At 37.2% G+C, this 26,530-nt stretch overlaps 1 protein-coding gene across 1 annotated transcript in view; it reads right to left on the bottom strand.

Annotated features, from left to right (window-relative positions):
* The window catches only part of LOC115929229, a 28,372-nt gene extending 24,031 nt beyond the window's left edge, over nt 1-4,341 (bottom strand). The window contains exon 1 of the mRNA XM_030997813.1: nt 3,229-4,341. Coding sequence (XP_030853673.1) covers nt 3,229-4,014 — 786 coding nt within the window. The 5' untranslated portion in view covers nt 4,015-4,341. The remainder of the gene's footprint in view (nt 1-3,228) is intronic.
* Between the last annotated feature and the right edge of the window lie 22,189 nt (nt 4,342-26,530).

A 26,530-nucleotide genomic window follows, 5' to 3' on the forward strand; every position in this document is an offset into this window, starting at 1 on the left:
TACTTGTTTAAACTTCTTTTTTTACCTTCACTATTATCCAGATGTAAAGCATTAATGTTATAAAAGGCTCATATCATAACTTAGTATCATATTTTTTCTGACATTAATTTTGTGCTGAAAGCCAGAAGGGGATTAACTCCTGAGTATTAAATGAAATTAATTGATACCCTTCTGCCTCTCAGCAGATAGCATTATGGTATCAAAGACGTTTTAATTCAATTAGAATTAGAACACAGGCTCAATTTCTGCAATGGTAAAGAAACTAAAGTTCCTATTTTCACATTTATTTTGTGGCATGAAATATTGGAGAAAATATCGGGAAACTTCATGCAGTGTGAAACTGACATTTAAGATTAATATCTGATAACTAAAAATCAGCAATTTACATTCATGTCAAACAGGGACGTGGAAAGTCATTTATCCTTGCGCCTCTTCCCCTCTTTAATCTGAACTTCCTGATAATTATTTTATCAAAGAAAGTTGCCAGCAACCAACAGGGGGTTGGGTGAAGGGGAGGGAGGGGGGGGGGGGGGGGTAACAAACATGAAATGATAATCAAGGAACTACTTAATTATCCTCGGACCATTCTTATAATTAATGACAAACACATGTGTATTATACTAATACGAGTCAATAAGAAAAAGTCCTGATTACAAGTAACAAAGTCAATATCCTAGAATTTAGATAATTCTCTAGTTATCATACATCAACATTCTGCTATATTGAATCATTTATTATCATTTCATCTCAAATTATGAGTTATTTTGGCAGCTGTTATTTTAACAAAATTTCACTTCCATAACAATAATAATATGCCCATCATAGATTACAAATAGAGTCTGAAAGCTGTGATCATTACCTCATTACTGCAGTCGAGACAATTATCAAAACAAACATCATACATCACTGAACATTGCGCATAGTAAATATTGTTGATCTAATTTGAGAGTATTGTTTTCCACTGGTGGGGGCAGTCGGAAATTGGAGCGCATAGTTGCGTGATAATGTCTTTCATGGATTGGCCAGTCTGTCTCCTTTTTCCTTGTAAATGGCGGACCAATAACTCTCTGCATCCGCACATGAGGATCACAATGTTCCCAGAGGAGAAAAATGAGCCTAATCAGAATTGGCATTTGTTGAGGATCTTTTGACTACTTGAAGTCTAAAGTTAATAGATGGGATAAGTTATTTCTTTTCTTTCGCTTCAGCCATTGAACAGAAATGAGGACTTCCTTCAAAGTTCAAACAGGAAGTGTTTTGATCCTGAAGCAGTATCTTTTCTTTATAATTTTGAACTCTTGGAAATGACATATCCTGCTTTGTGAAATAAGCACTTTGCAAGGACAATTGTCTGTGTTTTTTTTTACCTCTCACTCTCCAACTCTCTCTCTCTCTCTCCAGGGAAAAAAAAAATCTAAATCATTTCGGGGGCTACTTTTCAAGCTTGCTTGCATGAAAATAACACTCTTTAATTTGTTTTGCATTGAACTCAAGCAAATTTTAGGGGGCTCTTTTATGACTTTCGGGGGCTCTTTTGGGCATTTCGGGGGCTAATTCGCCCGAGCCCCTGTGTATTTTTTTCCTTGTCTCTCTCTCTCTCTCTTTCTCTCAGAGAGAAAGGGGGAAGGAGGGAGGGAGGGGGAGGGAGGGAGGGAGGGAGGGAGGGAGAGAGGGAGAGAGGGAGAGAGAGAGAGAGAGAGAGAGAGAGATGCCATTGCTGAGTGTACATATCATGAAGCAGGTTGGTTCAAAAAAGAGACTGAGAGACAGAGAAAGAGAGAGAGGGAGGGAAGATATTAACAGAAAAGAGACACTCCCCACCTCCCTCTTCCCTTTCTCCCCCTCCTTTTCTTCCTCCCTTTTACCCCTTCCCTTGCTCTCCCGGCCCACTCCCTTCTCCACCTCTCTCTCCCCTCCCCTCTCCCATTTCCTCTCTCTCCCTGTGCCCATGCAGATGTTTTAAACCTGAATCTTATCAAACATCCTGTTAATATGGAGTGCTAATGTGCTAAGATTCGAGGCACTATATTTAACAATATATGGGGATTCAAATAGACAGTATTGTAATATCTCTCTCTCTCTCTCTCTCTCTCTCTCTCTCCCTCTCTCTCTCTCTGTCCATCTCTGCATATCTCTCATTTTTCTCCCCTCCCCTCCTCCTCCCCCTCCTCCTACTTGCTCTCTCCTGCTCTCTCTCACTTCCAACCTCTAACTTTCTTTGTTTTGGCTTTCCACCTCTCTCAGCATTTGGAAATTCCGGCTTTACTAATTTGCCTTGGTTAAGCATGAGCAATGAGGCAGGTCTGTTTGGATAGACAGAATCAACAGCATGATTTCTGGTCTGCGACACATGCACTCACAATATATTTACTCAACAATTAATTTCTTACACTAACTGAATTCATAACTCTAAACTTGGACCTAGCACTAATACCTAACCCAAACCCAAAAACCCAACAACGACTTTAAACCTAATTCTACTTCTTTGATGGAATAAAGCCAACACAAAATGTCGTCAGCATAAATTTCATGTCACAATGTTTCTTTGATCTAGGTACAGAACATGCATCTATAAATACACTTATTTCTTTGTCATATGGAATATTAACATAAACTAGTTAAAATGGTGAATATGACACATTTTCACCCAAGGCAGTCTGTAATTGTTAAGTACATTTCCAGATCTCTGTTAGACCACTTAAACCATTTTCTTTAAACAAATACTTCTTTATTCCCTTTTTCACAAAAACAGCCTCTGAGAGAGATCAACTCATGATCAAATCTAGCATTGAAGTTATACCGAAAATAATATCCAGTGCACAACATCAATGTAAAAATTGACGCTCTCAACCATCGTACAACAAGCAACATCACTTTATCAAATTCATTCAACATTTTCCAAACAACACCCATCTCCTCTATTCTGTACAACTTATCCCTTGCAACTCAATTTCATATTTCACTTTCATCAAATTCACTTGCCCGCTGGATACATCATGGATTAGAATGATTGTTTGACAAAATTAGGAGGAACCTTTGAGATGTTGAAAAAGAAACCATTTTAATACCTGGGGGGGGGGGGCAAAGATAGATGTGGATATTTATAACAACAACAAAGATTACTTTCCTTCAGGCCCACCTTTGTCATGCTTGTTACACACAGAAGCAACTCATCACTCATTAACAATCCTTAATTAACACCTAATCAAAGAATAGAATTAGACCTACCTTTTTGGTCTCTGGTTGTGGCTTCTTTTGAACTTTCCTCTCCCTCACCGACAGCGCTCTTGATTTGCCTTGTAATTCCTCTTTGTTTCCCGCAGAAAACCGCTTGAAAAAGCTCCTCCTAAATTTGGTCCTGGTGCTCGGCGAGTCCGGTGATGCAGTTTGGTTGTCTTCCGGGTCTTCTTCCGTCTCTGCGTTTGCGGAACTGGTCGGTGGGGAAGACTGCCTCCTTACAAGCTTTTTCTTTGGGTGCCGTGAAAAGGGCGGCTTCCCATGAGGCGAATTCGGGGCGCTGTATGTCTTTGAGTCGATTTGGATGCACTCATGGTGAGAGAGTGTCGGTGACGAGTGGGTTGAGCTGAGCCGCTGCTCTTCGTGATCGTCATCGTCCACGCCGTCGAGGATCGTCGGTGACGTGTCGAACTGACAGAAAAAGTCCTGCTGGGAGTGGTTTGAATTGTTCTTATGCTCGACGCTCCCTTCAAACATCGTCTCTTGTAGTCCAATATTCACTTCATTGTAGTGCTCTCCATCGACAAAACCATCTGGGATAAGAGGCAACATCTTTACGTCCGTTGTCGTTGTCGTTGTCGTTGTCGGCATGGCTTTGCCTGCGATGTCGGTGACCATGGAAAAAGTTAACATGTCGTCCTTCTCCTCAATGGAATGGTTGTTGTTGACGCTCTCGACCATCCTGCATGGTGGTGAGAATTGGAGGAGGCTGTCCGGCTCGGTGCTTCCCGAAGCTGGACTGTTGTTGTTAAGGACCTGTCGGGAGGGAGAAGGCATACACGTGTTAAGGATATTAGCCAGGGAGGGGATGGAAGAGAGAGAGAGAGAGAGAGTTAGAGAGTGGGAGAAGGCGTGAGTGAGAATGAGTAAGAGTGTGAAATGGGAGGTCCCCTTACACTCACTCTGCTCAAACACAGTTAATAACAGTTTAATGACTAGAAAAGTAAGAGACAGACAAAGGCAGTGGGGAAGGGGAAAGAGAGTTATTCAATTTACCAACAAAAGTGGGCAGCAGACTAATTTCAACCACTTTCATCTGCATGCAAAACAACAGCTTCTCAGATAAGACTTCCTTATTTTGAATCATTTTAACATTGCTTAGTTTTACACTGAAAAAGAATGAAACTAAATGGAATGGAAGGAATCGAAAGTCAAGTAAAAAAAAAAAATAAATAAATACATGTACTTTAATAGAGAATGTTTTACAGTAGGAAAGTCTCTGAAAAGAATTATTAACCACAAATCATATTTTTATAACTGAAGTGTTCAGGGCTTTACTTTTAAGTGATACTTACTTTATGTGACTACACAGTACACAATAAGTAAGATATGATTTTTTTTCTAATAATTTAGCATTCAGGGTAATCTTTTTTTAACTATACTTACTTTTAAATAGGGACTTATTTTATCACAAATATAAAACCTGTCTAAAATATCGATTTCACCTTTACTTTATTAGAATAAAAAAATATGCTTTCTTCTATCTTTGATGAACGCTGCTTGCAAACAAATATTTTTCAGAGAAATATTTCTTTGCCACAGATGTCAATTAAAAAATGCTGTTATTTACTACCTGATTGAAGGGGGACGGGGGAATCATAATGATAAAAAAAACTGTGGCATTGACCAACACCAACTTCCCAAAATTTAAATCAAATCTGACTTTCTCACTTCTGATTGGAACATAAAAATTAGCGAAGCAGAATATTTGATTCACATGACTACCTGCCTTGGAAGTTACTACATTTGACAGACAAAAAGTTGAGATAGATGAGGATCTAAAATCATAGGAAATGATAAAGGACAACAGGGAAGGAAAAACAGGCGTCATCAATTAAAGATGAGAACCGTTTTATTAATAAAAGACATCAAGGTTATTTGACATTTCTACTGAGTAAGCTTTCATCATGAAGCCTCGATCATATCATCCAACATTATGAGGAAAATATCCTAAATCCTGTCAACAGAGCATCTTTGAAAAAGTTAATGTACATGTATCTACCCAGAGTAACAATAACAAAAAAACACTTTATTGTCCATGGCAGTTCCATTTGAATTTCTCATTGCAAAGGCGAAAAATCGTAACACTGATTTTATATAGTTTTAGTTTAAAAACATCGCTCTTTCTTTACCATAGCTTTCCTTTAGTTTTTAAAAACTCTTTTGGAGGTTTGAAAAAAAATAGTATTGTTGATGCAACCTTTTCTTCTGGCAAAAATACTGCTTCTGGCTTTATTTCATTAAAGGTATGGACTAGGGTTATGACTGGTTAAGATTTGGTAGGGTTAGGAACAGTGCTGGGTTGAAGGTTTGAAGTCATGAATTCATTATTTCCTCAAAGGTATAGATGGTTAGGACTACGACTACGGTTGCAATATTTTTGTTGTTGTTATGAATAGGGTTAGGAACAGTGCTGCCAGGGTTGAAGGTTTGAAGTTATGAATTCAGTTATAGGAACTTGACTGCAGAGCAATTGCTGAAGGAGCGCGTGCCATACAACCTCCAATGGCTGTAATTTTTTATTTTCCTGTTTCTTCTCAACTACAATCTAACGTTAACTTTGAGTAATTGAACATGAAAGATTAATGCGTCAGTACACGCAGCTAAACAACATTGTATTCATCTCGAAAATTTTGACTCACTCTCTCTCTCTCTCTCTCTCTCTCTACCTATCTCCCTCTTCTGCTCAACCCACCCCCTCTGCCCATCTTAGGTCCTCTTCTACTCTCTCGCTCAGTCGGCATCCTCTTCGTATAAAATTGATTTCTTGTAACCTACCCACCTAAAGCTAGTACAATTCTATTCTGTATCGTAACTGTCAACAATTAGGATTATTTCTTTTTGTAATTTGATTTGTAAACTTATACCAGTGAAAAAACACATTTCCAAATGGACAAATTTCATTTTCTTTGAGTTATGTAATGTGTAAAAGTCAAAATCTCACCCCGAATGCTGTATATTTTTGTCACTGCTTTTACCAGAGCAACACTGCAGGTTACTATGTCCATTATGTAAAGGTTAAATCCATATTAACCACTTGCCCCCTGGCATGCATTGATAATTAATGAAGCTTTGACCTTCACAGTTATATGTTCGCTATCAAAATAGGTGCGTTAGCTCAGTCGGTAGAGCAGTGGTCTTGTTATCCGGTGACCCGGGTTCAAAACCAAGTCGATGCGCTAGTGCCCTTTGGTAAGGGATTAATCCTCATTACCAGGTCCCTTGGAGAGGACCTTAAGCCGTCTGTCTTCTGGTTGCTTACTAACAAGCATTTGTTGCTTTCTTAGCTGTCAGGTGAAATAACCACCACTATCACTTTCAATTACGGCTCACATTCTGAAGATTCAGAAGTAACAGTTTCCTAGAACCTGCTACTGTATACATGTATGGTTAAACCACAAAGCTTATTTGTTTTGATCGTAATTTCATGATAATACTTTGAAAGCAAATTTGAGTTTCCTCTTGCAAAAAGTATTTCTCATTATAATGAAGAAGATTAGAGATCTATTTACAGACACGCAAGCTGCGTATAATATATGTCAACTTCTCTGGACATCTCTTTATTATGTATCGATTAAGAACAGTAGAGCAAGTAATCAAGATCTCATATAAATAATAAAGTCATCCAACTTCGATCTTGTTACTGACGTACATGATTATAATACAAGAAATAGACGATTCAACTTTAACTTACCTGAAAGAGTAGGTAGTATTGGAAATTCGTTTTATTACAATGCCATAAAACATTGGAATTCCCTTCCCAATGGTGTAAAAGAAATAGGAAACTATGATCATTTTAAGAGGAAATTAAAGGAATACCTAATACTTGACAGTCAGAGAAGAGAAGTGAATGACATGTTATATGATTGAAATTTTTATTCTTCTGTCGGTTCATACTTTTTCATGTTGTATATACTTATGTTTTCGTACGTTATAGAAATTCTACAAATTCATCATTATTTTCCTCTTCTTCCTTCTCCTCTTTTTCTTCTTCTCCTTCTTCTTTTTCTTCTTGTACTTAATATCATTTCTATCATCAGTTTAATGTTGTTATTATTATTATTATCTTTAATAAGTAGTTCTTTTAATTTTCTTATCTGTCTGTAAATATTACTATTTTAACTTATTAATTTTATACATGTCTGTAAGGGACCCCACTGGAAATAAGCTCTCGAGCTTTCGTGGGTTATCCTGTTCAAGCTGACTTTTTTTTTATCTGTTATTATTGTATATTGTTGTATGTTGGAAGCTTGTCGAATAAAAATCAATCAATCAATCAATCAATCCTACCTTCACGTAAATATAATCTTTTATAATAAATATTGTTTTTAAATGTTACACACATGTAAATTGACCTTCAACACTTGATGAAAGTGTCCTATGTATAAGCAAGGTATAATTTTATAAGGCACTGTATAGGAGCCTAATCAGCCTAAAGCAAGAAAAGCCTTGTATATCTCTCTCATATCTTCAGCAAAATGTGAATGCCTTACTTGCTATCAACAAGTGTCAGTGAACAGCAAATATGATTACAATCAAATTATGTACCAAAACGTGAGAATTGTCCATCAGTGAAAGTGATCAAAGATGCTATATAATATATTTGACAACATCATCACATTCCTGTTTTATTATCATTCTTCACCTCTCCATGATCACTCAAAAATCTGTTCAGCATATTTTATATTTCCTTTTAATAATTTTTCTTATATTTGATGAATTAATACATGTACATACCTTTCCACCCCATACACTATCAGAAACATCAGATTCCTCAGAAATAATATCCTCAAAGTCCATAGAATCTCTAAAAATAAGACCATTCCTATTGGAATTCATCTTGCAAAGAAACCTTGAAAAGAGCTTTCCAAGCAAGAAAATCAATATTCTCTTCACAAGGCCAAGCCACATACTGAACCCAGCCTGAATGTAATGTTATTATTCATAATCACATCATGCTAAGAAGGGGCTATGTAATAGATCCAATGATGTAAGTATGTTTTCATATTCATATTAAGGACGATATTTGAGTCAAGTGGTGCGAGAGTGGGCACAACCTTTGTCAGGATGTTTTCATAACCTAGTCTGTTTTCAAAACATCAAGTCGGTTTGGAAGATTTTTTACATCTTTCAAGGGTAAAAATGAACATCCATCATCACTCAATCGTACACTTTATGTGGCTGGGGTTTGAACCCTGAACATTATTATCCACAGTAAAGGAACTTGTCCACTAGACCACAACACCCCTATTACTTAATTTCAGGATGTGAAAGTTGTTCTCCATTTTGTTGTTCTTCACCTCCTGTCCCACCTTCTATCTCTCTTTTTATACAAATTAGTGCATGAATTACATCTTTCATATCTCCACTGTTATTTCATTTCTCTCTTGTACATCCCCTTCTCTCTCTCTCTCTCTCTCTCTGTTCATGATCCCCCTACATCATTATATCTTTCTGCCTTTATCACCTCTCTCTCTCTCTCTCTCTCTCTCTCTCACTCCCGCAAGAGCGTTCTCTCAACCTCCTCTCTCTCCCTTTTTGTCTCTCCCATTCCTCTCCTCTCTCTCTCTCTCTCTGTCACTCTGTCATCATCTGTTGCACTTTAAACAAAAACATTTAATCAAAAATTAAAATTTCTTTGTCTCCCCTCTCATCTCCCCTTTTCCTCTCTCTCTCTCTGTCTCTCTCTCTCCCTCAGTCTTTGTCTTTCTCTTTCAACCTCTCTCTATGAGTCTCTCTTATAGACTCATTACATCTGTTCACTTCTTTATTTTTATCTTTCCTTAATCACCTCTTATCAAACTATACAATCCACCTGTCTTTTTTTTTGCTTTGCCTTTAATTGTATAAATTCTATTTATATATACCACATACATGTAGCAGCATGAGAGACACAAGAAGGGAAGCTCCAGCGACAATACAATTAGCTTAATTTTTCCACCCCCACAAAACAGTATCATAGGATGTACGAGATCACAAGGAGAAACAAATACAAAATCTCAAAACATCTGGCTCAATGTCAAAGATATATCCCATATACAGCGTGTCCACACACAAACAAAATTATCCCGAAACTCTATAACGAAACGTCGTATAAAGAATCATCGTATAAATTTCAAAGTGTCCACACACAAGAAACGTCATATAAATAATCATCTTATAAATTCCAGGATGTCCACACACAGAAGAAAGTAATCCTGAAACTCTACAGCGAAATGTCGTATAGGTGCGCAGTTTGCTACTGCGGTCATGAAATGGAAGCGGAAATGAGAGGTCAGGTCTCCTTTTGCACGAGGTCACGTCAAGCCCCGCCCAGTTAGTTACACTAGTTACACTAGTAACGTCTACACACAACACCTTCTGTGATTAGGCGTGATTAGGCGTGATTCTTTTATTGAGTTCTAGTTCGAAACGATGCCCAAACCTGCGTTTCGTTAGACTATGTTTCGTTATACGACGTATCGTTAGTGAGTGTCCACACACACAATTTCATCGTAAAACTATCGCGAAACGGTATAACTAATCACGCCTAATCACGGAAAAAGTTGTGTGTGGACAGGGGGATTGAATCAATGTATTGTGAAAGGGGTATTCACACAAGATGATAATATCACAGAATGACAGACAGGAATGTCGCATAAAGAAACTAGATTTGGGGAGGTCAGTTCATACTATACGTTCAGCTTTATCTTCAGCATATCTTACAACAAAACATTACTGGGGCCCGTCTTAAAAACGATTTAAACTCTTTGTAAGACGGGGCCCTGGAGTATACAAAATAAAAGTGGCCGGCCAAACCTGTGAGCTAATGCTCAAGATACGCCCTGCCCAATTATACAGCTTTTGTTTGTTATATTTATGCGCTTTGTATCTAATGAAAATGTGTTTTTTAAATGTAATATTATTACTATTATTATATCTACACATAATGATAAGATATTCACACGCTGAATCTTTATCACTTTTTTTTATTCAAACAATGCTAAAACTCCATCTTATGATACAATGTTTCACGAACAACATAAAAACCTAAAATACTTTATCATACAGCTTCACGATAAATTGTACCAGTGTGAATGAAGCTTAATCATGTGAAGAAACATAAACAAAACCTCAAAATACCCCTACGCTCGAAATGAAAACCCCGGCTTTACGTTTTGAATGATCCTGAGTCACCCAGCCCCCCGTGCTGTTTGGCTTTGAAGGGGAGTCTGAGATGTACGTATCTCCTTTCGGAAACATTCACATCGTTTGCGAGACTTCCTTCCTACGAGATAATGAGATCCGCTTCTCAAGCTCTGATGATGAATATCCTGTCTCCCTCGCTTGATAGAAAAGAGAATCGTTCTGCTCGTGTCTGATGCTCGAAAATCTCTCAAGATTGTGTCTAGTCTGGCCTTGTTTGATCATCATAGAGAGGAAACTGGGAAATGTAATCTGTTTATGTTATGAAGGTTGGCCCCTTAAATCACATGACTGCCGATGTTTAATTTAGAATCAAATGTAAGATCTGTAATGTATGTCCTTTAGATAGGTCCTGTTCACCCAACAACCCTTAATTTCACTGGGAACTCAACATTATGTGCACTACATGGATGTGCAGATGGATAAACCTTATTTATATCCACCACATAGCAGCATAAGAGACACAAGATGGGAATTATATTCTCATGTTCTATAAAGAAACTAAATATGTAATCGTAAGAAGGTTCTCTGTTTGTACTCATGTTAGGTAGATTTGCCCAAACAACAAATAAAATCTATCTGGAATTTAAAATGTCTGGTACTTGAATATACATGTATTGATTAATGCTTTGCCCGATTAACATGACATCTCTTGTTTGTTTTTTAACTTCAAGAAAATCTTAAAATATGAAGCATGACATTCAAAATGGTTACACAGTCAAAAATTGTAACTATACTATGTGGCATTTAACAAAAAATCAAATCAAAATGTGGACAAAATAGCCCCAAAAGCCAAGAATAAAAATAAACACTAAATTACATGTTAATTCTTCACTAAATTTGTAAAAAATATAGTACTAATCTTGAAAGAAGTTTGATGCCAACATTTGACATGCATTTGCTTTTGTTCTGTAGACATAAAGGTTCAACCGATGAGTGGAGGACAATGTTTTCAACCCACTTTGATAATCATTTTGCTAGAAACTGACAATACATCCAATGGAACTTTAGATGTACCATCATTCAATAAGAGGAGAAATATGCTCAATTGTTCTAGTCCTAAAATCTGGGAATTCTAACTAATTAGCTTAATTCATCCAGTACTCCACTTGAGATTTTAAATGGCAATTAGGGTTGAAACTTAATCACATCCAGCCACTCACAACTAGGATCTCTTAAGCCCTTTGTAATCCTTTGTCATCCCTCCTCCACGTCCCGGCAGAAAAACATCCCATCCGTCAGAAAAATGAAAATTAAACATATGTGAATGTTATCATTAGGAAAGGACCTCTTGAGCCAATTGGCCGAGAAGGGACACTCGGAAATCAGTGTTTGTTTGGGAGAATCGGAACATATCAAATTGGCAAGGTCAAATTGCTCATTGCTCGTCAAATTGATCACAATTTGGAAATGATCCAAATGTTCCTTTCATATCTGTTGTTCTCCTAAAAGGTTTTGAAAACAACATTTTAAGGGTAATATATATAACCCATTCTAAGCCCCTGAGTTTCAAAATTATTGCTACTTAAAAGAAATAATCAAGATTTCAAATGCTATTTTTTAAAATTGTTATATATATATATATATACCTGTTTTAAATCGGGCATTAAACATTTTTCAGTAAGACTAAGAGGAACTTGATAATAATTATAAATCTATGTTTTTTTTATATTCTCTTTTAATGGCTATTTTCATCACAACTAAAAGGCAAAGGTGATGCCAAATACTGGCATGCTTCATTATTCTTGGCGACTCGGCTAACAAAAACACATTCAAACAAACAATAGAAAAAACCATTATGGTGGCATAACACAGAAAAAATAGAATTTCCCATTCTTAAAAGATTGAGATGGTTTATTTATAGAAAAACCAGTATGGTGACATAACACAGAAAAAAATGAATTTCCCATTCTTCAAAGATTCAGATGGTTTATTTATTGTAAGAATGTCTAACACACTTGAAAAACAAATAAAATAAACAAACAAAACAAAAAACTAAACAAATAAAATAAAAATAAAAAATATTAATTTAGTAACAAAACACTAAAAATTGAACAAAACAATTCAATAAATACAAAGAATCATAAGAAGAAAAAAATGGAATGATATAATTCAGTACTTGGTTTGTGGAAGAAACAGAGAAATATCTGATAAAGAAATGTCAGTTTGCAGCTTTTCATCTGGGTTTAATGATGTCATAAAAAGCCATTAGGAAAGATTTGTGCTGGACACTGACTTTCTGAAGATATTACCATAAAGGAATTGATCACCTTAATACAAGAAGATCAGCGTATAATTGGATATCAATATCCGTCAGCATTTCTTAATCTTAAAAGATCTACAATAAATCTGACGCCTTCTTGACTCAGTCAAAAATCTCTACTATCCATAAGATGTTCTGATTTATCCTGACCTGCATAATTTGACTTCTTGGTGGAACGAGTAAAAGTTAATTTGACGTTTCGTAATTGCTACCCCCATGACAGAGGTCAAAATAGAAAATGGTCAAAATTGGACAAAATATATTACTTCCTTTTCCCCCTCCCGTCTTCCCCTTTCCTCCCCCTCTCCTCCCTCTCCCCCTCAAGGGAGCAACAACAATATTTATTCCAGTTTCCTAATCCGTAAGTTCTGGTGGGATATAAACTCAATAAATTGACCCTGCTTCTGACTGTAAACAAGTATGTATTAGGCAAGTATGCCGATCAAATTTAATTCATATCCTATTTACTGTGAAATTCATTTTGTTAAAAAATCATCAACAGTTTGTTTTAAAGGCATCGTTTAACAATTAAAATCTGAGATGCATGGCCCTACATGATATCAGTGTCTGTGATATGGTGTAATATTGAAGCCCTAAAAAAAAATTGTTTCAGAATGATTATGAAGTGATTTGTCCGCATGACCCCTAAATTTGAAATCTAGAAAATCCTTATGGTTTATAAGTACTCCACAAACATAGTGAACTATGCAAATTTTGCTCCTTAGACTATTGCTTTATGGCAACCTAATTGCCCTTTAATTTAAAATTTCCTTTTAAAGGTAATACAAAGTTTTGGGAAATTTTGAAAATTGGGTGGATAGTGAATCTTTACAATTTTGATGTATTTGGATGCCCCTTTGGATGCATTATAAACACTAAAAAAATTAGCCCCTAAAACACTTCTGTTTTCGAAAAAAATTGAATATGAAAATTTACCGGTGCTCCCGGTAAATTTTGATAAATTTCAAATAGCGCCTATGGCCGTACAATGGTAGCTGCGACAATGAAAATCTCAGAATATGTAGTTGTGATATATAATTTCCAAACGAGAATAGCTAATCGGTCGATTTTAGTCAAGAGACATTGTTTCATAGCTAAATTAATATCTTGACCTTGAGAGGAGGCTATACAACATAAAGAGTTTATTATTTATAATTTCATAACTTTAGACTCGATTTCAACCGCGACAAAGATTAATGTATATTGTAGGAACGCATATGCTTCCAATATGTTAATTTGAACCAAATTTATGAGCCCATACCAAAACTTTGTAATACCTTTAAAGAGAAGGTTGAGTTCTGGGAAGAGGTGAAAAATTATTTGTGAGCATTACTCATTCTATTTATGCAAGTGTGGAAGAACATCAGTTAAGACATGTTCCCTGAAAAGCATGGCTCTTCAAATGCCTTCATATTCTAAATATGCATGTAACATCGTAAAAATCGGGGGCCGGCTTTTTACGCCACGTGTTCGTGTAGTCCCATATACATCTTTCTGTGCAAGTGTTTGTAACTTTACCAAGACTTGGCCACATTTCTTATCATTTTGATGATTCCAGAACCTTGCAATACACACAAATTCTTGTATGCTAGATGATCAATCTTTTCTGGTCGGTTCCACACCGTTTCTTTCACAATGCAATCGCATGACCAGAACTCAACTTCATCTTTAAGACAAAAAAGCCCATTGTGAGAAATTCCAGTTTTAAAGGGTACTTGCTGTACAACACAAGCCTTCCATCATGTAACTCCTCTTGACTAAAACATAAGCTGCTATACATTCAAATTTGTACTTCTTGTGAAGGACAAAAGAACCTCTTAAAGCCTGTCTGCACTAGTTTGGCCAGGAGGGATTGGACCTGCCTGCGTGGTCACGGACAGGTGGTTATCTCGTCAAATCAGCTCTCAATTAACATAAGAAAAAGGGGATCATGGGGGACCAATGGGTACCAATTAGGCATTGTTTGGTATATAGAGGGCGCAAGAAGCTACAAGTAGTGCAGTAACTCTGCTTTAATTCCTACAGCCAACTTGAACCTAACCTGTTTTCTGTCAGTATGCGCTATTCAGGCACTTGACATCTGGATATTACCAATTGGAAGTCAAACTGGGTCACCGAAAGCAGGCAGATTATTTAATAGGAAGTTTTTATTTTTCTCGATCAGCAATGTGCCTTGGAGGGAAAAATGTCTGCTGCCACCAACAGTGAAAAGAGTGAAAGGCACAGAGAGAGTGATATAGCGGGAGGATATGGAAAAGTATGTTAAGCCATGAGAGTGATGTGAAAGAGATACCGAGAGAGAGAGAGAGAGAGAGAGAGAGAGAGAGAGAGGGAGAGAGAGGGGGAGAGAGGGAGAGAGAGGGATAAAGGGGGGGGAATAGAGAATGAGAGAGAGAGAGAGAGAGAGAGAGAGAGAGAGAGAGAGAGAGAGAGAGAGAAATGGAGAAAAAATGGGTAAAAATTAAGACCTCAAAAACAAGGAACTAAAGAGAAAAGAGAAAAAGAATGGGAGAGAAGAGAGAATGGGAGAGAAGAGAGAGAGAGCGTGGGAGAAAGAAAGAGAGAGAGAGAGAGATATAAGCTGGGCATGTACATGCAAAGAAAAATTGGGTGCTGAAAACTTGAAAACACCATGTCCATATGCCCAATGAAGGAATAATAACAAGTCATCGCTATAATTAATCTTCAAAACTTAATTATCATCATGTTTGAAGGTAAGATATTTGCTTGATTACAGTCTAATGTAATTATACCATCAGCTAAGAGCTAGAAGGGCATTAACTCCATGTACAGGTCATTAATCAACCACCTTCTGGCTCTACAAAGATTACATGACTTGTCAATCCAACATACGATGATCACCAATGCAAACATATATTTCCCCTAATATTAATCTAGGTTGAATTGAAATGACAATCAATTACTTTAATACTATCCATTCCCTCCAATGTTCCATTGATATCAATGTCATTAAAGCAGTCAGTGAAATGAATATATTTCTTCAGGATTGATGATTTTGTTTCTACGTATAGTTGTATACTGTCATTGAGAATGATTTTTTAAATGATTACATTTCTCTTTTAAAAACATTTGAGAAGTTTGCTTTCAACATTTCAATTTTCACAGCATTTTAAAAGCAAGTCCACGCCAAAAATAACTTACTTTCAATAGAAGCCGAAAAATCAGACCAACCAATACAAAATTGTTATGTTTTTCTGCATCTATTAAAAGCAATTTTTTTTTGGAGGGGACTTGCCCTTTAAAGTATCCTTATGTGTTATTCTAACATTTTCCATTAAGATGAAAATGTTTACCCATTGCCTATGAGAGCCTGGTGGCTCATGTACTAAAGCCTATGGGAAAGAGAGGATTTAGAAGTCAATGAGTTAAATTGACCCTCAACACTGAGTGAAGCTATGCTTGTGTTTCTGAACTTCAATGAGCATTGTGACAAATTGATAGGAAAGCATGAAAGTCATTTGATCAATGAGGGACTCATTATTTTATCGTTCGCTGCCGGCGATGGCGTTGAAGGATAAAATGACTTGTATTGGGGAAGTACAAGTACAAATCATTTCAAATTCAAATGGAAATGGTATTGGATATGCCAACAATCTGAAGGTTCAGCATAAATATCAGCAAAACGGGACCTGCAGCAACAAAATCCAAAAAGTTTTTTAAGTTAGTTTCAAAGAGAAATCATAATCTTGAGTTAAGCTTGTGCTTTTTAGGTGAGGAGATATATTATGGTTAAAGAAATTTAACTAAAGTTTTAAGCTATAAAGTGATCTTATGGTTTATGGAGAATACAGCAAGCCATGCCATGCAGACAATTAAGTTTGAAGTTTTGCCCAGTGACGATTACAACAACTGTTTACTTGTCTTGTTTAAAACTGCAAGCAGTCATTGGTTCAGTGCCACATAAACTTGCATCATTCAACAAAAATTATACATCTTTGATTACCTGAAATTCAAAACAAAGATGGCATTGCGCGAATTTAGCGAGTGTCGGCAGTGTAATGGAACCGTGCATCCTTCCTTAAAAGAGGAAACCATTACACATCCATCAATAATGTAATTGGTAGTGAAGTCCATGTATGCTATGTAATGGTGTTTTCTTAGGATAGGGGTAATAGCCGGGAGACATGCAGGAGGTATGCCAACATGTAAACTGTGAAATTCACAACATATCAATCATAGAGATCAGTTGATGACAACATGGTACGGTCCCTCAAAAAGAAATGGGGGGGGGGGGGGTTAGAATAGTAGAGTATTGGGGGAGGATAAGTAGCAAGGGTGTAGGATCATAGGGGTATGGTGTGGGGGCAGGGGAACAAATACACTGGGCTTAGGGCAAATTTGCCCCCCAAAGTCATAAATTTGCATAGAGTTCAATGCAAAACAAATTAAAGATTGTTATTTTCATGCAAACAAGCTTGAAAGTAGCCCCCAAAATTATTTAAATATTTTTTTCCCTGTAATGAGGGGAGGGGGGGTTTATTGTGGTTCATAGGCCTAATGTATAACTTTAAAGTTAGAGAGGGAGAGGATGAAATGATGTACTGCCTAGGGAATGTGTATGCAGGAGACATTGCCATGTGCCAAGAAGAAATAGCAATGGAAGGATTCATAATACATTTATGTTATTATAAATGCCCCTTCTCACTCCCTTTGGCTGCGATATGGGCACACAGTTAATATAAACAATGGAAATATAAATCGATATTAGCTTTCCCCAAAGTACAGAGTACTTTGCTGAGGAATGACCCCACACTTGATAGTTTTCTTTGGAGTAAATGACCCCTTCTGCTGTCTCCTATTCATCTTACACATTGGATGAATTATTCAACATTTTCCGAACACAAGAGGCAGAAGAAATAGCTTGAAATTGAGTTCTCAATTTTACAGTCTATAGCAACCACACCCACGCATCATGTCAACTCCTTAAATGAGAGCATCTCGCACTTCCTCTCCTTATTTCTTTGTTTTCTCGCTCTCCTCCAGCTTTTTAATTCTTTTATTACTTCTTATTTTTCTCTTTCATCTTCATCTTCTTGCTTTTCATCTTTTTCTTTTCACTCTTCCTACCCTTTCCTATACCGGTACTGTTTCCCTTCAAAGAAAACTAATTTCTTCTATTTCTGTCTTGCTTCTAAACGCTCACTAACCTAACCTCTTTGTTCTTAACCTTCCATTTATCACACCCAGACGCTCTGTTCTCCACTTATCTTCTTTTGATCTTCTTTCTCATTTTTTTCCTTCCTGAATCATAAACCAATAATTCCATCTTCTTTCAAATGATCACACTATTTGTTTCTTGTATACAAAGTTTTAAAAAAGTCATCAAGAGAATTTCTTCAGAGTAAATGAGAGTCTCTCATGTAAAATATGGAGGAATTTGATTAAAAGCTTACTCTAAAGAAGATGTAAAGAGAGAGAAAAAGAGAGAGAAAATAAAACAAAAAGATAAAAGAGAAGGGGTAGAGAGCAGGAAGCATTTTCATCTCCCAGAACTCAAATGCTGCTTTAAACCTAAATCAATTACACAAACAATTAGCTTTTCGCAAGGAATCCATGATGACCTGTCCCTTTTCTAGGCAATGCAAATTTAAATGTAGACTCGCAGTCCATGCACTGTTGTCCTTGAGGAGGACGGAGATGGCCATCGTGTGCCCAAATAATTGAGTTGTGAAGATGGGGGCAAACAGTACCTCGATCCTGTCCTTCCCTCTACCGACAAAATTTCATGAGCGTATGTTGTACTAGAACGATCATGTTGCACTTAATAGAGTTTGGGCTGGAGAGATCTGTTCCCCGTGTTAGCTGAGGGATGGAGGGAGGAGTCGAAAACTCGCAAAGGTCGCCTGAGCGTCCTAGTTATCGAGGTACCTATCCAGGCTCTGTCGCTATCAATGCCTTTGTTCTCCCTCATATTGAAGATACACGTTCAAGCGTGAAATTAATGTAAAATTCTTTGACCTTTCTCACTGCAATATTGATTGCTGGAAGCGAAAAGGGAACTAACTCAATGTTTGTTGGAAGCTAGCAAAGCTTCTGTAAAATGTTGAGTGAATTCTAGCTAGAACACATCAACTTCAGTTCAGTGGTAATGGACTTATTTCTTCAATTAAGAAATAAAAAGGTTGCTGACTCGATTTCATTATGATGAACCCCATTAATTTGATCCACTGTAAAGCTCTTCATTCCGTAAAAGGAATAATGAATGAACGGTGAATCTAACAAGTAATCTATACTGATTTTCTCTCCACAATATAATGGAGGGATAAAATTATGAAGATTGATTGTGAATGCTAACTGCTTATTTATTCAGGCTCAGTAACAAACAAATAAAAACAAGAAACAAAACCCCCAAAATAGACAGAAGATAAACATGAAGATTACACTCAAATCATTAGCAATTCTTCAATACCCATTTCCAGGATGACAAGGAGATGGAAATCAAGAAGACCTTTTTCGCTGGCGGGGCGTCCTACTTTTCTAGGTACCTATTGCTGTCAAGTATTCTTTTCTTTTACATTCAGAGGCTCCTTGTTCAAACGTGAAACAACCGCTAGATCCAACATTCCGCAGATGAATACCACCGCTAAGCTTGCAAATATCAATTTCCAGTACAGTGGTATTAAAGCATAACAAATCAATGGATAAGCATAACATCCCCCTACAACCACTGCAAAGCTCTTAATCCCTATTTAAGTTTTTACTCGCTATGATTTGAAAGGTCTGAGAATGCCACATTGTTTGAGAGTATATTTACCGTACATAATGTACATGTGACAAAAGTTGCATGTGGCAGCCCACTGTTTGTTCATTTGTCCACCACCGAAGATAAAGGGTTAACTCTTTATATGCCACATGACCAATCTCTATTGTGGGATAGATATACCAAAGACGTTTTCTTTTCCAAGTTCATGGGGTGCTTTTTCTCTAGGACATTCACGCATGCCTGAAAATATCAACCAAATAACATGGAACTGCAATCTTGAGATACTTATCGATTTACATATATAACTCCTTTCCACGGTCCACAGCCTTCTCACATGAACCCAGCAAAGATCTGAATCGAGCTCAAAGTCAATCTTGAAAATTATACAAAGATTTTGTTTTCAGGATGAAAAAGAGAAATGATGTGGAAAAGATGTTCTCGGTTGACAAGAATGTAAGTTACTTGGACCTCTTCTCTTGTCAACATCTATTCTCTTTCTTTCCCCTTTCTTTAAATAATGTTCAGTCATGCATGAGCTCCCAAAGGTCATTGAATATATTTGACAGGGTACACAGGAGTCTATGCCCTTTTACTTTGAAAGGTCATGAAGAATTTGCAGACTAGGAGACATCCATTTTCAGGGTAAAGCCCTCAAAAGTATTTTTTTATAATTAAATTTTGAAGGAAAAAAAAGGACAAATTATTACACAACAGTCAATATTGCGTGATCTTCAAGCCTCATTATGTACAACCTCAATGGGTAATTCAATTCAACTTCTATCTCTGTCATAAATATCGTATGAGAAAATCAGCAGTGCCCACAAGAAGCTCATGATTACAGCTACGTATTGTCAATGGCAGGCACATGCGCGGCCTCCTTGGGGGCAGCTAACAAAATTGTTTGCCCTTGCACACATACATTGAAAAGTGTGGAGGATCTATTTTTGCCCACAAAAAGCCAGTGGCTTAAAGACCTAATGGTAACAAAATCAACATTATTTGTTTTTAAAAAAAATTGCTAAGGATATCTTACCTTATGTTATGCCAATGTTGTTTTTCAAACAAAATTAGCAGATTTGAGTCATATTGTGTTTTTTTCTACTCCCTTAAAAAAAGGAGATTATATTTAATGATCTGACAGGTTCCTGAGGCTCACCCAGCATAGCAACAGTGAATGTATGTAACATGAATCTGAACTATTGAAAATATCTCAAATGATTTCCTATTTTACATTGTTGTATTTTCCTGAGATGACCCATTACTGGCATCTTCAGTAGATGTCAACATGTTAATTAAAGGGAGCATGTTTTTTTTTGTGTGTTTTAGTCTAGACTGGGAATGGTTGCTTACTCTTCATGCGATTGCATTGTGAAAGAAACGTTGTGGAATCGATCAGGAAAGGTTGATCATCTAGCATATAAGTATTGGTAAGAATGATAAAAAATTTGGCCCAGTCTTGGTAATGTTACAAGCACTGTACACAAAAAGATGTATATTGGATTATGCGACACGTGCGCTATATCTATCCGGTCTGGATAGATATAATAATTTACCAAATATATTAATTAGTAGGCGATTTCCCGGCAAAATTTGTATCATCACGTATTAGTCAAAACATATTCTTTCACATAATTGGTAATAAGAGCTTCCATTTCATTTTTTTGAGAGGGGGGCAATTCCAAAACTGGTCTATACCTTTACAACATGTCTTTGGATGTAAGTCTTTCTGGCTATCACACCTGTACAGCTGTACGAAGGGTAATGTACTTTATATGCAGCCACCGTATATGCTTATGTGCAGTGTACCTGATACTGACATTTCCATGGACTTTACAACAGGGCTTAAGATGAACAGCCTCCTCCATTTTCCGGGATATCACTATTTCCTTTCGGACAAATGCAGCATTATCTGCCAGCTGTATACACAAGGATGCATTCCAATTTCCCTTTCCCATCTCTCCCTTGTCGTCAACTTCTCTCTCCCCCTCTCTCTCTCTCTCTCTCTCTCTCTCTCTCCCCCTCTCTCATTCTCTCTTCCCCTCTCTCATTCTCTGTTCCCATCTCTCATTCTCTCTTCCCCTCTCTCATTCTCTGTTCCCATCTCTCATTCTCTCTTCCCCTCTCTCATTCTCTGTTCCCATCTCTCATTCTCTCTCCCTCTCTCTCATTCTCTGTTCCCATCTCTCATTCTCTCACCCCTCTCTCATTCTCTCTCCCCCTCTCTCATTCTCTCTTCCCCTCTCTCATTTTCTCTCCCCCTCTCTCATTCTCTGTTCCCATCTCTTCCCATCTCTCCCCCTCTCTCATTCTCTCTCCCCCTCTCTCATTCTCTCTCCCTCTCTCTCATTCTCTCTTCCCATCTCTCCCCCTCTCTCATTCTCTCTCCCCCCTCTCTCATTCTCTCTCCCTCTCTCTCATTCTCTCTTCCCATCTCTCATTCTCTCTCCCCCTCTCTCATTCTCTCTTCCCCTCTCTCATTTTCTCTCCCCCTCTCTCATTTTCTCTCCCCCTCTCTCATTCTCTCTCCCTCTCTCTCATTCTCTCTTCCCATCTCTCCCCCTCTCTCATTCTCTCTCCCCCCCTCTCTCATTCTCTCTCCCCCCTCTCTCATTCTCTCTCCCCCTCTCTCATTCTCTCTCCCTCTCTCTCATTCTCTCTTCCCATCTCTCCCCCTCTCTCATTCTCTCTCCCCCCCCCCCCCCCCCCTCTCTCATTCTCTCTCCCTCTCTCTCATTCTCTCTTCCCATCTCTCATTCTCTCTTCCCATCTCTTTCCATCTCTCCCCCTCTCTCATCCCATCATACATACTCTTCTTCATTCAAAATTTGTGTCTCTTTTCAACCGTTATCACACTTTCCATTCTCTGGTCATTTCTGTCTGCTGCCACTTTCCTCCTTACTTTCTTCTTGAACTATATTCCTTTTCCCATCGTCTAATTCTCTTACACCCCCTTGTCTCTATTCCTACCTTCCTCTTGCTCCATCTCTACCTTCTCCACCCCCATCTCGTTCTCAATTTCTCCAACACCCCTCCTCTCTCTCATATTTACCCCCCCCCCCCCACCACCCCCTCTCTCTGTCTCCCTCTCTCTTGCTCATCCCTACTCCCACATTTTTGTCTTTATACCTAAACAGCTTCTTATACTGAAATATGCTCTGTGGAAAGTCAACCTGTACAGTGGGCAATCAAATTCAAACTATAAAAAAAGGGAGACAGTTTCATTGTAAAACACTTCCTTGTACAATGATTGGTGTAATAAATCATAATGAGATACAACACGTAACAATGTAGCATCACAGATGGGCTTTACATGCCTGGTATTTCTCTTGGAATCTTTACATCCGGCAAGCAAAACGCATTTGACATTTCCAGAATTGATTATTAAATCAATACATCATTCGCTCAGAGCCAGAAGGGCATTGACTTGCATCAATCAACAATGGGGGATTCCCCTTCTGGCTCTCAACACTAAGTACAACCCAGTGGGCGGAAAATGCATTGGAGCAATGAGCAGTTCAGGTCTGGAAAGCTCCAATGAGCTCTGAAAATTCATAACAAAGCTCTCAAAGGAATACAATAAAAACTGTCTTAAAAAAACAACTTCCTATTACAATATGATTTTGGTGATCTAAGCAGAGTTCTTGTTAAACATTATTGTCATTTTTCTTCTTCTTGTATTGGTAGAATGTAAACAAAATGTATAATTAATAATTGTGATAATGTCAGAATTTTGATATCTCAATATTTTGAAGTCACTTTATGCATTATCTTCAATATACAAGATAGATAACATAGACATATCAAGATGTAAAAAACTCTCTCCTTTTTGTATTTAAGCATATAAGACAAAACATTGTCTTTCCATCACCTAACTTTCTTTCTACCCTTCTCCTCCGAAGGACCTCTCATTCTTTCTATTTGCTTTCATCTCTTTCATATTTCCTTATCCTCGGTCTTACACCATTCTTGATACAAACAATATACAAACAATGCCTGTGTGGAACTTGGAAAAACATCCATTTGAATCTCAAAACACATTCTCTTTCACTCTGTAGATTCCCCTCGGTCCCATATGCTCACATGGTTGTTATTAAGCGGCGACAGTATCATGCCGAGGCATTAGAGCCTCAATGTTAATGACTCCCAAGCGAGCAAGCGCACCACCATTAATACCGCGAACGACTGTCATCAGAAATGTTCTTCGTACTAAGCGGGGTAAGGATGATGATGGAAGTCAGTCGCGCTTGGTCGACTTTTGCCCTGACATCTGCAATATCGCTCACTGCTCCGTGGCCTGTAACGTCGCATGTGCGTTTGCGACTGAATCTTGTCACTCGCGAGTCGTGCGTAGTAATTGGCACATGAATCATAGATGACCCGATGATGTTTACTCCTTCCTTCCACGAGAAATTTTCAATCATAACTAATAAGGTAAACGATATTGACATGGTCTACGGCTTTTACAAGTATTTACAATGATTGAAATATAAATTAAATATGAAATATATATCTCAAAATATTCATTCTGATAAAATGACAGAGCAAATAGTCTGTTTGGAGCCAGAAGGGTATTAACTCCATATAAAAGTAAATGTAGAAGTGCATAGGTTAACTCCCTTCGGTCTCAAAACAGACAAAATAAAACCATGTAATTTCATTACATCATATAAATCATGTATGTTCAGATAACTGAAGGGTATACAATAAATTTATAATTTCTAGACTCCTTTAAAAGAAAAGAAAATATTAAAATTATCTTTGAGATTTTTTTTTTTTTTAATTAAAAAAAAAAAAAAAATTATAATAAGAATATGCTAAGCTTATAATATCAAGGTTTAAGTGTACTGAACATCAAGGGGCCGTTACTCGAAACCGTCATAAGTCGAAGTTCGTGGACATCCTATTGAAAAATGTGTTATAACGCAATTAACACACGTTTCTATGTGATGTCCACGAACTTGGACTTATGACGGTTTCGAAGAACGGCCCCACTGGTGACATAAAATAATTCAGGCGTATGTTCCATAATGTATACATACCCAATCAGGCGTAAAAAGGTGTCAACATAATGGTCGAAACAGCCTTGTAATGCTTACAGGTTAAAAACAGAGCATGGAATTTCATAATCAGCAAAATTGAAGTGGTTTCATGAGAGATTCTAATGTAAGCTACAAGTGATGGCTTATGGAACTATGTTGAAAAGCTCTTCAACAAGTCATCACTATGTATCTCTGGAGAAAAAAAAGCAGGGGAGCGGAGAGCCATTTATCTCTGGAATGCTCCAAAAGATTTATGGTAAAAACAACAAAATGCAAATGAATTGCTGTAAGAAAATTTAAGTTTTACATTACCGAATCCCCTGTTTCCTGTTAACAATTAAACATTCATTGTGTACAGGTACACATTCTGGAAAAGGTTCACATGTATAGATATTCAAAGTTCACTTTTGTAGCAAATGGCTCATAGACTGGATCAACATATATTCAAATTTTATGCATACTTTTTAAACAATGGTTGTTCTTGACAACCTGAAGGCTTGCCCGACATAGCAAACAGAGAATGTATGCAAACTGGACTCCAAGTATTGTAGTGCATTCATTAATATAACAGGTTAATGGAATACCTCATAACTAGGTCCCCATGACAGAAACCTCCATAAATTTGAATGTTAGTACACTGGTCTTTTGTGCTGAAAAGGTGTCAAGTATATTTCTTGCACATGTGAGCTCTTTCTGTAACTTGACTAATGAAAAGTGGTAAAAAATATTGAGGATTTCTCTGTCTTTAATTCCTAGAGCACTTTGAAACTATCCATAGCTAATTGCTGTTCTGACAGTAGATTAGGTACATATTTTTATCAGCACACTTGTAAAATTATTCCAATAATTGCTTATTATGCTACTGGGTGATAGCTGAAGACTTTAAGCTGAGAGCAATTATAATAGCATTATGATTAACTTTATGAAATGGGCAAATACTACAATGCAATATTACGTAATTAAAAAAATGTTATATGGAATACAATAGGATGAAATATTATTGTTATTCTACATTATATTCTGTATTGTATTTCTTGTGAGTCTTTGTAATTATGAAGAAAATATTGTGTGCAATTCATTTTCTAATTATGTGCAATTGTGTGAGAAATTGAAGAATTGACAAATAAATTCACACAAGAAGTTATTTCATCTCCAAGACTGAACAAAAAGAAAGACCAAAGCAGTCAGAGCGATTCAATCATCTACCTATAGTATTGAATTGGTCACATGGTTTTAAGAGCTTAGGTCAAGAGAGACTAATCTAATAGAATTAATTCATACAAAAAAAAACAATAAATAGTTTTTCATCAAAGCCAAAACAAGAAGAAGACCTTCTCAAAGAACAGTATTATGGCATCAAGAAGGCTACCAGTTGGCAACCAACACAGTCAGAGCAATTCAAGCACCTACGTGCAGTATGGAAACGGTTACATGGTGTACATGGCTCGGGTGAAGAGAGACTCATCTAATGCAATCAATTCATCTATATCATGTTGGGATCTTGTGACTCGATTAGCGTTCTCCCACCATTCCATATCCAAACAAAGCTACCGGTGTCACAGACAATGAAGCGAAGCCTACGGCACAACTCCTGAAAGTCCCCTGATCATGCCTCAACAAAGTCGCCCACCATCTCCTCCAGGGCCGGAAGACCTCATGATTGTCAACGCAGAAGGTCATGTGACCCCTAATTTTGAATGTCATGCATAGAGCGCTGTATAGTGTAAGGATGGTTGCTGAAAACCTATGACATTTTGTATGAATAATCACCCTTTACTGGTGGTGCTCGTCTTGACTTCCAGAATGGAACTGAAAATTTGATAGCGCTTCCAAATTGTCTATCTAATGGATCAGTTGTTTTGAAATTGATATGACATATAGCCAATCTGCCTCCCCTTATCCTACCTTCCTTAATTATTTCTTTTGCTCTCCTCCCACAATGCTACATATTAATGTGTTGAATACTGCCCCCATCTTGTCGGTGAAACAACTTGGAAATGAACCATAAATGAAAATGTCATTCTATCAAATGAATAGGGTTATTACTAATCTCCATCATTTTATTCATCTCCATTTTAATCC

This window comes from Strongylocentrotus purpuratus, unplaced genomic scaffold (assembly GCF_000002235.5).
Source record: "Strongylocentrotus purpuratus isolate Spur 01 unplaced genomic scaffold, Spur_5.0 spur5_scaffold_4, whole genome shotgun sequence".
In the NCBI taxonomy this organism is placed as follows: domain Eukaryota; kingdom Metazoa; phylum Echinodermata; class Echinoidea; order Camarodonta; family Strongylocentrotidae; genus Strongylocentrotus; species Strongylocentrotus purpuratus.